We start from the raw sequence: 15,467 nt of genomic DNA on the forward strand, positions 1-15,467 counted from the left end.
TCTATAACAATTTTTTTTAACAAAAGTTTTTCTACACCAGTATCCAATACATTTATCACCACACATAACGCTCCCGTTGCGTTTTCATTTCTGTTTAGGAAAGCCTTTTGACGCTAGGCTATCATCTAAATACTATTAGGCTGAAATTCAACAAGTGGCTGTAATACCAACTAATGAAATTTAATTATTTACACTCAAAGGTTATTTCTGAAGGCTGGACAACGTATAACTGAGGCTTGTTGTGGCGGAAGTTAAATTTACCGCGTCCCCTAGACGGAGCAGACACATAAATCCTCACGCAGACGGTGGTACAATCTCGTTTGTGGCTCGAGACATCTTGCGGGACTCTTTTTCACATGCGCATCAATCTCGAGTTCCCGCCCATCTGCCAAAGCGCGCGATTTTCTTGGGCCGGAAGAACCTGATTGGGTAAGTTTCAGGTATTTATTTTGAGAATTAAATATACTAAATCAAGACTACATTAAGTATGGCATCTACCCTAAATATGAGTACAAATAATTAAATAACATTTTCAAGTAAGTAAATCTGGCACTTAGGGATGTAAGATGCAAATGAGAGGATGTAGATCAACAAGAGAAGAAAGGATGGATGGAAGAGAACAGGACGAGGCACAAAAAGAAGCAGAGGTGATGTAAGTCGGTCAGGACTCCTTTTGGCTGGACGCAGCTCTGTCGGAAGAGACTTTTTTTATGTTCCCTCTCTTTGTTGACCCCTTTCTCTGGCATCACACTTCGTTTGTTTACTGAACACATGGTTCATTTGCTTTTTCCTACACAACTTCCGTCCTTCTCTCTGTTTCTCCCTTAAGTGTCCCCTTCTGAGTTGTTGATATTCAATTCAGTATCATACCCTTTCTGTTAGTTCAGTTTATTCCTCCTTAGCTGAACTTTATAGTGAGTTTCAATGCTTTTTGTAGTCCAGTCCACAAACTCTCACACCAAGCGTTGGGACTTTCATTCAGGATTTTTATTCAAAGAAAGAGAGGAAACCCTTAAGACTGTGTGTGGGATAGCGTTGCCCATTTTCTGTCCAAGGGAGCCGCTCAGTGAAGTTTTATGCCTTCCCAGTTAGGGAAGTTTTATTTGGACAATCAGCGAGAGAAGTTTTATTAGGCTAATCAGTGCTCTGACTGTGTTAACTCCTGTAACTCACAGCTGGCCTCTTGGTTCAGCCAAGGGATTCTCCCTCGTGTTCTTCCATTCCTGCGATCAGCTTCGTTGGTCTCTTAGGAACCCTTCGTTCTAGAGCCCTCCTGTGGCAATTAAAGAGACTGTTCCATCTGGTAGGTGCCCATTCTCTGCAATATTGAAACAGACTATATTCAATGTTGAATCACAATATTTTGTCATGCATTCTGTCTTTTTCTTACATTAGGATAGCTGACGACTTGGCATTAATACTTTTGGGAAGTACACCTTAAATATTTTTTTCCTTTGAAAATTCATATAGCCTACAATTTACCTTAAAATATAACTTTAAATGTCAATGGAAACTGTATGCATCAACAGCCTGGCTGATTCTGCTTCCAAAAACAGCTTCCCAAATATTCCGTCTTTATTGAAAAGCTCAGTAAAGAGCTAAGAATGAATGCCTCCAGTAGAGGGCGGTACTGCACAAATAATTACCAGTATGGGCAGACTTGAGAGTAGCCTACTTGGACAACAAGGGTATGGATATGTTTGTATTAGCTTTCTATTTCTGCAAAATGTATGATGGTATACAGTGCATAATATGCTAATTGTTTTATATGCTTTGAACAACAAAACACTGCATTGAATTAGGGGTGACCCTGAATGGTCGACGATTCGAAGCTTCGATAGGAGGAGTCTGATTCGACTACCAATCTCACAGTCGAATCTTCGCAGCTGTTATGAGACGAGGTATGGGGTGCTCAATATCTGATTTTACATAGACATACTGGTTCTCCCCCAAGTGGTTAATATACAGAATATTATGATAATGCTGTAAATAAAAATGTGAAAAGAAAGAAACTTTTAATAAATATTTTTAATAAATATTTTTAATGTGAATAAATCCAACCACCCCAGTGGCAGAGGTAAGTTTCACTTTCATGATCCGTGACCGACAGAGGAGCATCTTGGCGGCAGGGATTAATTCTTTAACAATGCCTGGGATAAGAAAATCTGAATTGGATGCACTTTGAAATTATGCAAAAAATGCATAGGCCTATGCAAGCTGTGCCAACAGCTCATGTCCTGCCACTCAACAACGACAAACACCCAGCGTTAACGAGAGACTAGCGCACTATTTGAAAAGACTCAAACGGACAGGCAGATCGCGTGAAAGACTGGATTTTTTTTTTTCCTCAATCAGGTAGGGTACAAGTGATTTCAAATAATTTTAGCCAGTTTTAATTTGATTTTTTGATCCTGCGAACACGTTTAGCTAAAAAGACTGCCACTCCAGTTTAGCGTTATTGCCTCTGCAGTTAAAAAGACAAAAAAGTTGACAATTCTGGCTATACTTTCGTTATTTTAATAATTTCTTTCATTTTAATCACTCTGGGTTATCTAATTTTGTGGCGTGTGTTTTGTTCCCCTGCACTTCAGGCGTTTTGCACTCATTCTTTTTTTTTTTTTTTTTTTTTTTTTTTTATAACTTATTCTGTTCTAATTCAGTTCTGTAAAATATTTTTTTATTTTTTTTGTTTGTTTTGTTTTTTGTGCATCGATGTTTTGCTTGCTCGCACAGGTAATTTAGCCGATTTAATTTGATTTGCCGACACGTGAAATGCATATCTAACTGCAGAAATGCCACACTGCAGATATTTATATATATTTTTAAGGTTTACTGATCCAAAATGTTTTTATTAATTTTCTTCTATATCTCGGTTTGGCGTTCTGTACATCGTCCCTGAATGTTTATCCACATTGCTTTTCATTTCAGTTTAAAAAATATAAAATCATTGGTAGTTTCGTCTATCACTTGACAGGCAGTTTGGTCGCTTTATTATAAAGTTGTTTCTCTGTGCTGTGTGTGGAAGAAAATAAAAGTTGTCTTAAGCCGCGGGTATAGGCCTTACTTCATTTTGCGCGTCCCGCTTCATCTCTTGCACAGTTGAGCGCGCGAGCCTTTCAAAGTAGCCTATACTCCTTTGGCCTTAAGCGCGGAAAGAGTTTGTGCGCACTATCTAGTGGACTACTGTTTTTCAAGCACCCCCCAACCCCGCAATCTGATTCGACTATGTAAATCTAACGCTATCTCACGACCAATTCGTACTTATTCTACGAGGTGGCTATTTCGTATAAATTCATACGACCTCACTCGTGCGAATTCGTACGATTTGTCTAAACCCCAGTGACGGTTAGGTTTAGGGGCGGGGTTTGGGGTAGGTCATTCGTATGAATTCATACGAATTTGTCAACTCGTAAAATACATACGATTTTAGCAAAAAACGTATGAATAAGTACGAGTGAGGTCGTATGAATTCATACGATTTAGCCACTTCGTAAAATACGCACGAATTGCCGTGAGATCGGGTTGGTAAATCCGAAGTCGGGGGCACTCCTACATTGAATGCTGCATCCCAATTGCCAGATTTTTTAAATAGGGGTGTGACCAACAAAGTTTGAGAACCACTGATTTAGTTAACCCAACAATGAAAATTCACTTGCTTTTTCATACTCAACTTTTGTCCCTCAAGTGTCCCCTTCTGAGCTGTTGATATTCAATTCAGTATCATACCATTTTTGGCAGTTCAGTTTACCCAAAAATGAAAATTATCCCATCATTTACTGACCCTCAAGTCATCCTGTATATGACTTTATTCTTTCAGCCGAACACAATCAGAGTTATAGGTATAAATAATATCTCGGCCCTTCCCAGTGTAGTAATGGCATTAAAGAGTATTTGAAATCCCTAAAAGCACACCCATCCATCACTAAAGTAATTCATACGACACCAGTGGGTTAACAAATGCCTTCTAAAGGGAAGCAATGGGTTTTTGTAAGAAAAATATTTAAAGCTTTCTAAACTGTAATCACTGGCTTTCAAGCAATGGCCGTACGTGCATTCTCAGAAGAGTCAAGTTCCGGCAGAAGGGTGATCTCTGACCCAACGTATGAGGATGTAGCTCCTCTTCTCTTATGTCGAAATCGTCTTACGTTTGTCTTTACAGCTTCTCGTTTTAGACTTCTAATTCATGACTGGCATTTTGTTTTGCTCTATCATCTGTGCTTTCGTCAAGTTCGTCAAGCTTATGCTACGCCTACATCATATGTCCTTTGTTATACGTAGGGTCAGAGGTCACCCTTTTTTCTTTTTTTCTAGAGAATATTTGATCACACTAAAAAGTTTTACACACTTTTAAACATGCAACACAGTAAGATGTACAATGTTTATTGTTGCATGTTGTGTACTTCACATACTATTTAAAAAAAAAAAAAATATTATATACTCTGCAATATTGCTCAGATTTCACATTTTTGAATTGGGATCAAAGAGGTAAAATGTGCATAGTTCAATAGATGGAGGGGAATGACAACTTCAATTTCTGTCTGTTCTTCACATAAAACTGCTGTATTTTTGAAGAGCTGTGTTCTTCAACACTTTTTCTTCTTTGTTCAGTAGACAAAAGTAAGTCAAACAGGTTTGGAATGATATGAAGGTGAGTAATTTACTGTTTTTTTTTTTTTATTTATTTATTTTATTCCATTCCAAACTATGAGAAATGCATGAGCTGAAAGCTGTTATGATTTATGTTAAGATTAAGAATCTTGTTGTAACAGTCTGTAAGTCTGAAACATTCAGTCCTGTCACTTGGAACCCTGATAAAGATGGTCTTCATCCTGAATTAAGTCTCCAACACATTCAAAGCCTTGATTTTAATGACTTTTGTTTCTTGTTGTGTTTTTTTTTTGTTTGTTTTTTTTGTATTTATCAGGTAGAAAAGAGTGAGTCTAATCTGTTCATTTCAATCACCAATTATCCTCACATTCACAGCTGCCATCAGTATGTTAATGCATGTATTCATTTTAGACATTGATACTGCATTATTTTTCTGTAATGCTGCTTTGAGGCAATGAACACTTTGTAAAGTTTTATATTGTTACGGCCAGCTCGTTTCAAGCCACAACATAAAAAATGGATAACACCACCGTTCAATCAATACAAATTATTTTATTGATTTAACAAACATAGTAATCAAAAATAACAAACATAAGTCTATAGGGGAAAATAAAGTGTCAACGGAAATAACAAAATCTTAAAGTTACAAAATATTATTATTTTAAATTAATTAATTAATCAGAATTGACACAGAACTCTCACAGTCTGCCACCAACAGGTAGGGAGAACACTCAGGGTCGTCACAATATAAATAAAACTGTCCTGACTTGATTTCACAAAGATCCCACGTTTACTGTAAGACAGCCTCACAAGTCTTTTTAGGTTTGTTCTGCAGTTTCCTCCATGTTATTGATGACACATGTCCAATTAACTCATGTCCACTGGTCTAATTATGAGTTCAAGGAGAATTCAAGATTTGTCATCTATTTTCTGAAGGCTGTTACTGAAAAAGCTTGCAGTTTGAAAGGAAAAGGCAGCAAGCTGATTTCTCTTCTGTGGGTTTTTTTTTTTAAACCTGTGAAGAAACAGAATATAGAGGTCTTTTATCTTGTTTTACTGTTTGTCATCTCTCTCTATTTTTTTCAATATAACTGTCTTTCTCTCTTTCACGTGCAGTACATGAGCAGGTTTGCATTTTGTCCTCAACTTGTTACACCTAATATGAAACGGCACGTCCCTTCAAATAGCTCATCTAATTTTCAGTTTCAGGAGAAGCACGTTACTTACAACAATAAAGGCCTTCAAGTTCACTCTTTTGAATGACACCGGTTTCACGCATGACACTGGAGTGAGATTCTCCAGATATGTTCTCAACTGACCTGTTCTACAAAGATCGAATTTATGTCTGAGAGAAAAACAAGAGCATGAACATTCTCTGACATCATGAACAATGTCAATGTCCTCTTCATTGTTGACAAATAGAGAAAACTGTTCTTTTTTAACTTGTGAACTCTGTGTTAAGTCTAATTTGCGTTCCATTGTCCATATTGATTTCTTTCTCCAATGAAGCACAAAAGAAGAGATTTTGAAATGTTTGCATGTCCAAGCTGCTGTTGTTTATGCAATAAAAGCTGAGGACCAGTGGTGTTCACCATCACTGATGTTAAACTTGACATAATGCATCTTTGATTGAATGCAAAACAGTTGCTTGGAAGAAAAAAAAAAAGTCATGGCAAAGTAATTTTAAGCAAAGCAATTCTTTAATAAAAAATGAATAAGCCCTTTTAGAAATGAACTCTGGGATTTTTATCTTTGAGTGTGTTCATTACATCAGCAGCCCAACTGATCCTTAAACTTAGTATACAATGACTTGCAAAAAGTATGGAGTGTTGTGCAATAGTAATCGAAGAAAACGGTCTGTTAAACTCAGAGTTGAGGGAGGGACATGCAGGACATTCACTTTTATTCTCAAAATGACATGAAAATCCACCCCCTGTATGCGCCAATTACTGGCATGCCGCACAGTTCCTTCACTTCACATCTGTCTACTATGCATTGACTGACCTGTACTAGGGCCTTGGCCTAAATATTTTCTAAAATAAACAGTGTCTGCACACAATAATAACTCTGCGGCTGCCATTATTCTTTCATCAGATGTCTCCATTTAGAATTCAGTAATGCTAAAATGATGCCTGTGTTCTTGTGATGGGGTGAGTTTCATAATAAGTTTGTTGCAAAACTGTAAATTCCAAGTAGTTTCCATTGTTGACCAAGTCATTGTTGGTAAGTGTTTTATGGTGGATACAAAAGAATGCCTTATCGATAAAACTTATCACTTATCATGGCTTATCACCCATTTCCTGTCTTATTTCTTTCTCTAGTATTCCCACTATTTCTTATGAGGGTGATAAGAGAGATTACGTGTTCTAGAAGGGAAAGTCTGGCACAGTGTCCACATTCTAATAGTAGGTGGCAGTCTAGAAGACTCTGTGAAAATTCTTTCATAAGAATGATGAGGCACAATAAACTCATCTTCGTGGTAAAGAGTTGAAAAGAAAGATAATACTTGATGGCTAGCAGTTTAAACCCAAACCTTCCTTTTGCATCACTTTTATAATGTCCAAAATTTCCTCATAAGTTTCTCAATGTTCTTCCTCCTCTACTTCTTATTAGGTGTTGAAAACCTCAGAATTCTTTTTCACTTCAAATATTCTTTATTAAATAAAAAAAAAAAAAAACAGAAGCAGTTCACTATGACTTTTGTACCCATCTGTACTAAAGCTCTGTGTGTTTGCTGCACAAGAAGTTCAACATTAAAAAGTAATTCATGAAGGACTGTGAGAGAAAACCCAGATAAAGCCTACATTTACCTTGATCTGAGTCCAAATACTTTTGGCTGTGAACTTCTGCAGTCAGACTGACCCAAACACATATTACATAACAAAACACATTCAACTGTGTTTCTTAGTCCCACTATATCGCTCTTAAAAAAATGTTCTATGGAGTTCTATATAAAACCATAGGGTTTTTGACTCAATTGTAAAAAAAAATGCCAAAAAGGTTCTAAGGAGAAATGTCTTAAATGATATTCATGTTTAAGAGGTTATTTAGATTGTTTTCTTCTGATAAACTATGAGCTGTTTAAATGTCAAAATGCCAAATAAACAAAATAATGACTTTTCAACGATATCTAATGGCTGATTTCAAAACAAACTGCCAAACCGTTGACTTTGGCGCTCCGAATCACTGATACGAAACAAACGATTCGAAGCAGTGTTTTGAAATCGGCTATCACTAGATATCATTGAAAAGTTGTTATTTCGGGGTTTTTTGGCGCACAAAAACTTTTCTTGTGACTTTATAATATTAAGATTGAACTCACATGAACTGTTTTAAATATGTTTTGAGTACCTTTCTGGATCTTGAGAAGTTCAGTGGCATTGCTGTCTATAGTGGCCTCGCTGAGCCATTGGATTTCATCAAAATTAACTTAATTTGTGTTCCGAAGATGAACGAAGGCCTTATGGGTGTATAACGACATGAGGGTGAGTAATAATTTACTATTATTATGATTATTCTCATTTTTAGGTGAACTAACCCTTTAAAATTAGAACAATACAGTAAATGAATTGAAACTAAATCCATGAAATGATGGGTACCCCTAAAACCTTACATAAACAAAGCTGACAGAACCCTTTAATGTTCTATATATAGAAGCCTTTCTTCTAAGAATATACAGAAGATTCTTGCTCAACTGCAGAATACACAAAAAAATCTCAATGCTTGTCAGTTCAGGAAACAATAGTCTCAGCCTCAGACGTCACGCCCACAGACTGTTGGCTGAACATCTGATGCATATGGTACACTTATCTGGAAACACTTTAGGGGTTTTGAAGTCATCATCTGGTTGGTTGAACTCTACAGGATGTCCTGGAGACATATATTTTTCTTTAAGACTGGTCATAAATTTTTAAAGTCAGTTACATAAAAAGGTAGATCGGTATCATTTGAGTTGGAAAAAACTGACCATGGTTACCTGCTAGCTGGTCAAACTAGTTCTTAAGACACAGTCTTAACATAGTGGCTAAGTTTATGCAACTTACCACAGAACATTCTAGATCTGTGAGTCTCAGTTACAGACTTGGCAGTTTTGCTCGTGACTGGTCTCGACTGAGCTTGTGCTTTTCTAAAATGATGCATCTACACTATTGCGTTTGATAAGCAAAACCGCATCGTCTTGTCTGTGTGGCAGCTAGTCAGGCTCAGAGAAAGCTAAACCCATTAACTACACACACTCTCACTCATTAAGAGTCACTGTGTATGACACATGTGACTTTCGTGCACATCCTTGGTCTGAAGTGAATATACTTTGTAGTTGTTTGGCATGGATAATATTATTATCTGTGCAGCGTGTTTCATAAAGTTTCATGTGTTCATTCAAGACTGATGCCGATTAAAGCAGCTTTCAAACTAAAAGCAATGGAATATCATAGTACTTTTCTCGATGGAGTCTAAGCTTTCGAGTAATGATTAATTGCTTCAAATCCTAAAGGTGAGAAATTATAAGGCCCCCTGACCTTGTTCTGCAGGACTTGTTACATAATGAACTTGGCATCGTGACAGCGTTGAGAACATTTTTATTGATTCCTACAAGGTCTCTAAAAGGCTAAATTGTTTTGTGGCATCATGAGCCAGAAAGGCCACACCATTGGTCAGGATGAAGGCGTGTCAGCTTGTTCAAAGAAATATGCCACGTCATCGATACAGGTTGAGCTCCACACAGCCATTTCTCTTCTTCGGCTATGTTTTTTAGGTTGATTATAAACAGTCACAACATTGACTGAGGCAAAAAAAAAAAAAAACAGGGGCCCTAACACACTTTACATTATATGTGAGGTTGTAAATATTATGCTTATCTGTTCGTCATTTAGTCTCGTGCGTACCTTGAACTGCTGGGCTGATCACAACAACAGGCTACATCAAATAACAAGCACTTACAGAGAATAAACATATACTGGAAATGATGTCATGAATTGCAATGATGCCAGGCTTAGGTGCCATTGAGTAATTTCATTGCAGAAAACTGGCAGTTACAGTATGACAGAAAGAGGTGATCAAATAAAATTAATCATTATCAAAAGATATGTTTTTCATTTGTAGCTCTGAGACGGTTTTGACAGACATGATCATGTTTGGAAAGTAAGGTGCTAATATAAATAGGACCTTCTACCTAATGTGATATGTTTGAAATGGATCATAGGTCAACAGGGGTCGTGATCTTTGTTCCTGAGGTGCCCTGGTTGGTCCTGTTCTTAGATTAGGTCTAAAATAAAGTGTGCTTGACCATTCTAACATGCTCTGACAACTTGGGGTGAATGAGGGGAATGTTGAAGGACTGAATTCTTAACTTAACTTGTTATGTAACTTTAGACTTGAGTATTTCTGCAATGTTGACTCAGGAATGTTCAAAGTGGGTCAAATATGTTAAATTTCAACAACTGAAGTTTTTTTTTTTTTTTTTTAATTCACATCCTAAAATTCTAAATATTAATACTATGCACCATATTATGCTTCTTCACGAGTTCTGCTTTGTTCATTCAAAGGCAAAGAGAAAAGGCTATTGTCGCCATGTATATAAAAGTTCACAATTTCCTTATCTGAATCATTGTTAATTAGATTAAATAAGCCAAATACACATGAACCCACATGACAGTGTTGATATTTGGATGACTGGTAGTCACATGCGTTTGTGTTGTTCGACCATGCATAAATCTAATCTCTGAAAACCACCAATTTCGAGGATGTCAGGCGCTCAGCTGTTACTCAAGTTCGAGCCTGGCCCACCCTGTCCGGAGACGGTTGCGTCAGAAGGTGTGTTCCGGTTTTCATTTGCGTCAGAACGCGGGGAGGAGCGGCGGAAACTGAGGGTCTATAAAATACCGGCGACGTGAGCAACACTTCAGGAATTATTAAAGCGTTTTTATTGATCCTGGCTACCCGTTAGACGTAGTTTTGTTTTATTTGTATCTCCGTTTTTTGTTTCCTTGGTCGTTCGTAGCATATCTCTGTCTCTAACATCCGTCGCTATAGAAACATCGATATTTCCTTTCCGTATTTGTGAAGGACCTGACCAGCGATTTTAAACATGTTTCCTGAGAGCAGCACTGGGTAAACTAATATTATTTTTTTCAGATCTAACTTTCCAATTGTACTTTCTTTCTTTTGTCTTTTAAAAGTGTCACTTATATGTTTGAGTTTTCTATTTCGATGGTGAATGTAATATAATCGCTCCCTGGCTCCATTGTACAGGGGGTTGATTAGTTAAAGCTGACTTGTCATAATTTATCCATTAATTCTTTCATCATCAGTGTGAAATTGCGTTTAAACGAACCGTCGCAGTGAGGAACACGTGGTGATGCGCGGGCGCTGGCGTGTCTTGAACAGCTGCCAGCTAACGGAACTACGCGTTTTGGTATCATTATGTAAGCGGACGTTTCGGGGTAAGGGGGTTCGCTTTGAACGCTTCGAATTATTCATCGGAAAAGGGTTTGGTAAAAGAAAAAAAAAAATGGAATTAGGCCATTTTAACTTTTTGTTTTACTATTTTGTCAGTTGATTATATTGAAATGCTTTTGAAAATGTATATTTTCTACAATAAAATGGTAAAGCGCGCACACATATCATATACAACATAAACATAATATAACCTGCCACCCTAGATATGTTTAATTATTCATTCATTAATATTGGGCGGCAATTAGCCTATACCAGTTATAAATGTGGTATACCATCATACTACCATTGAAAAAATGACTGACAGGTGTATTTAAACTCATAACAAAATAATACTATTAATATAAACTTTATATACTTAATATAAACTTAATATATATACACTTTTACTTTGACTATTTTCACATTCTTTTAGATGTTTTGACAATTGGTTGTATTAAAAAATATATATATATTAACTACAATTAAATTGTATTTTTTTTTTAATTTTCTTTTTATGATGATGATGATAACTTTGTTACTGTTTTCCAAACTGCATAAGACCATAGTACTAATCATAAGCTGCTCTGTCACAGAAAGTTTATTTCAGTAGTCAGCCTCTCAAATTACAGTAGTATGTGTCAAAAAGTGGCTCACCTTTCAGATCTGCCAGGATATTTTTATTTGGTATCTGCAGGCTTCATAGCTATTCAATTCTGTTACAATATTTGTAGTCTATTCCTACTTTATGATTTAGAATATGTTTATGTTAAAATCAGTGATGTTGAAATGTTATGTGCCCTGTGGGGGAGGTTGAGGAAACTTTCTTCTCACAAAAGTTTTTGCAGGAGAATAAAAACAACCCATATGCCTATCTAATCTACAAATACTCACATGATTTAATAAGTCTTGACTTTAATGAATAAAATGAATACTGTCAGCTACCAGTCAGGCCAGTTTGAGCGTAACCAATCATAATGTAGAATGCTTTGGCGCGCACGCCTCATGCATCTTGAGTATTTTTGGGCCATTGAGTTGCTCTGCTTTGTCTAAAATGACTCCCGGTCGGCTGCTAATAAACCTTATTACTGCGAAGAGTAACTTGGGCGTGATGTGTCTGATGCTGCACAGCTAAATCAAGGAAAGCACTAGAGATTTTAGCAACACTTTGGAAGTGATACTGTGGAAGAAGTGGTTCGAGTCCACGGTAGAGCCACCACAGGAACTTGACTTCTGGACAAATGCGTGCAAATGCACACAAAAGTCTTGTGTGTAGTCTCATAATTTTTTCCACTCTCTCATTGCAGATACTGCTATGAGGATTGCCAGGCCACAGCTGACTGGCTTCTGTCCCAGACTGCATTGCGTCCTTTGGTGGGCATCGTGTGTGGCTCAGGTTTGGGTGGACTGGCTGATGTGTTGAAAGACCAGGTGATCTTCAACTACAAGGACATCCCCAACTTCCCCCAAAGTACAGGTGAGTGTTTCTGTAAAATGCGAGATATTACCTTGCCATTATTTCTCTTATTTTTTGCTGAATCTGTGCATTTGTTTCTGTTCTGCAGTGCACGGTCATGCAGGTCGACTGGTGTTTGGCACTTTAAAGGGTAGATCATGTGTCTGCATGCAGGGAAGGTTTCATCTCTATGAGGGATATACCATCCAAAAGGTACAAACACTTCATAATACTTAATATCCTTCCTTGTCAGAGTCCGAAAAATTTTTACCATGTAAACAATATGGCTTCTTTTTTCTTTTTTTTGGTCAGTCTAACAGCTAGATTGTATGGAAGCTTGTTTCTGCCACTGAATAAAAAATGGGGGAAAAAAGGTAATTCCCACTATCTGACAATTCAGATTTTTTTTCTTCTCAGAATTGCGTGAGATAAAGTCGCAAAAATTTTGAAATTGCGAGGAAAAAAGTCTGAATTGTGAGAATTTATTCAGTGGCAGAAACAAGCTTCCATAAGATTGAGAGGTAATTATGGCTGTATTGCTGGATTAGAGATCCAAACAGTCTTCTTGGTTACTGATCCAGGCCTGAAAGTTTCTGCGTATTTAAATATTACTAAAATTGCAATTTACACAGAGTTTATGAACCTTGACCTTAAGATTCTTCTTGACCAGGAACTAAGTGCAGTCATTTTTGCTCTACACCACTTGATTAATCTAATTGTCCAATGACCTCATTTGAAAACCTAGTTAGTTTTAACTACCTGTGTTTTGTGTGTGATTAAAGCATAAACTCTTTGACCCTGTGGAACGCCAGTCCAGAACACTTGTTGGTTTTGCATTAAAACTTTGTGTGATATGATGTCCATCTGATGCTCATATACTTGGGACATGTTCTTGCGCTTCATTTTGAAGTTCCTCTGAGCATCTCAAACTAATATTGTTGTTATGCTCCAGATTACGATGCCTATGCGGATATTCAAACTTCTGGGTGTGGAGACCGTGATTCTTACCAATGCTGCTGGAGGTCTGAACCAGGACTATAAAGTAGGCGACATCATGATCATCAAAGATCATCTCAACATGCCTGGATTTGCTGGAAACAACCCACTTGCGGGACCCAATGATGAAAGGCATGTTTATATGTGTTGCAGCACTGCCTTTTAATTAACACTCTCACGCCATTGAGCTGTTTTGACATGCAGATTCCACACATACTCCTGCAAATATTGTTCATTATATAAGCCTTAACTTACATTGCTTTTTTTAGGTTTGGCGTACGTTTCCCCTGCATGTCTGACGCATATGATCGCGAACTCCAGCAGCTGGCGTTTGACGTGGGTTCGGAGCTTGGTTACAGTGATTTCCTTCGAGAGGGCGTGTACTGCGTACTAGGAGGACCTTCGTTTGAGACTATTGCGGAGTGTCGCATGCTGCACAAGCTGGGAGCTGATGCTGTCGGTAAGAGCTCTAAAGCCTCTCTTAAGATCCAATCAGAAAGCGTTGTTATAGTTTAATTATGCATTTCTCTGACAGGCCAAAATGGGCGTTCACACTGACAACAATTTGCTGTGATTAGGGCTGCACGATTAATGGATGAATAGAAAAAAAATTTAAATCGCACTTAAACGATTTGATGTAGTGCGGTTATTATGAACTATGGCTCTAAATGCTAATCCATCTGAAAGCACTGCGAGTTTGAATCGCTTATAATGTGAATTTGAAAAAGCAACACGCCTCAAACATCTTTCCAGACATGAGAAGCATTTATTAACATCTTGTCCCACAAAAGACAACATTTAATAATCTTCAATCTTCTGTTAATTCAGCTACAGCGATAGTATGGGATTTCCTGGAATGACGAGTGTTCTACTTCGGCAGTAGGGCATATTTGGACTTTCTGCACGAGAGAGCCCTCTGGCTTTCAGATGGAGAAGCATTTACTACTGATCACAGAGCCGTACAGCTCTGACAAGCTGCGCATTAAATAATCGCAGCCTTTGCCAAATCACGTGCGATAAAATTGCGATAAATCGTGCAGCCCTAGCTGTGATTGGAAGTCATTCATTTTCAGACTTTTTAAATGCAACTAACTTCATGCAAATGAGCAGTGATCCAGTGACCAATGAGAGTGCAAACACTGCTCACATGATCGACCTCCTGATACAGCTGGATGAAGTTGCTGATGGTGTGAACGCACCATAAGTTATTGTACTGTGTAGTGAAACTTCTGTAACATTGAAATAAAAAGTAATTAACTAAACATGATTTCTTATGTGAACTAGTTTCATAACCAGACTTTGTCTGTTTTAGGCATGAGCACTGTTCACGAGGTGATCGTGGCACGTCACTGTGGGATGCGTGTCTTCGCTCTGTCTTTGATAACTAATAAAGCAGTTATGGACTATGACAGTGAGGAAAAAGCCAATCATGAGGAAGTTCTGCAGACGGGAAAACAGAGAGCGGAGCAGCTGGAGAGGCTGGTGTCCACCCTAGTCACTCGAATAGAACACAACAACAATTACGCCTAAGACTGTTCTCGGACCAGATCACTGTCTTATCAGTCACAGACCAAAGAACGCTGATTCATCTGTGAACTAACATAACCGATATGGTTTCAAAAACCATGTTATACAGGTCAATTCCATTTATCTCACTTATTTATAATGTATTGAATCTTATTTTTAAAAAATACATTTTGTAAAGCCTTCATTTATTTTTGGTCCCCCTGATATTTTGCGCTTATGTACATAAATCTGGTGAACATGAAAGTGCTTATGTTTCTCTATCTCTCTCTTTCTCTCTTTACAAGGAAAAATACACATAATTGTTACATTCCTCTGAATACAGAACTAATGTTTATTTCTAACTTAAAAGTTTACCATTTGTTACTGTTAATTTAAAAATCTGTGTAATACTTTGATTGCTTTGTAGTATTTGTCAGTAGATGTACAGTAAATGGTCTATCTTGTGTAT

The 15,467-nt window shown here is 37.4% G+C and overlaps 1 protein-coding gene across 1 annotated transcript; it reads left to right on the plus strand.

Moving 5' to 3' along the window:
- Nucleotides 1-10,498: 10,498 nt before the first annotated feature.
- On the plus strand, nucleotides 10,499-15,367 carry pnp5a (purine nucleoside phosphorylase 5a). Its single transcript, XM_067399822.1, has 6 exons — nucleotides 10,499-10,716; nucleotides 12,348-12,517; nucleotides 12,606-12,709; nucleotides 13,449-13,624; nucleotides 13,762-13,952; nucleotides 14,805-15,367. Exons 1-6 carry the CDS (start codon nucleotides 10,694-10,696, stop codon nucleotides 15,020-15,022), a joined length of 882 nt encoding a protein of 293 aa, XP_067255923.1. The 5' UTR covers nucleotides 10,499-10,693; the 3' UTR covers nucleotides 15,023-15,367.
- The last annotated feature ends 100 nt before the right edge of the window (nucleotides 15,368-15,467 follow it).

Source organism: Chanodichthys erythropterus, chromosome 11 (genome assembly GCF_024489055.1).
Source record: "Chanodichthys erythropterus isolate Z2021 chromosome 11, ASM2448905v1, whole genome shotgun sequence".
Classification (NCBI taxonomy): domain Eukaryota; kingdom Metazoa; phylum Chordata; class Actinopteri; order Cypriniformes; family Xenocyprididae; genus Chanodichthys; species Chanodichthys erythropterus.

Coding starts and splice junctions, on each gene's coding strand:
- pnp5a (XM_067399822.1), top strand. CDS start 10,694: ATGTTTCCTGAGAGCAGCACTGG. Junction 12,518..12,605: donor CAACTTCCCCCAAAGTACAG/GTGAGTGTTTCT, acceptor TCTGTTCTGCAG/TGCACGGTCATGCAGGTCGA. Junction 13,953..14,804: donor GCTGGGAGCTGATGCTGTCG/GTAAGAGCTCTA, acceptor TGTCTGTTTTAG/GCATGAGCACTGTTCACGAG.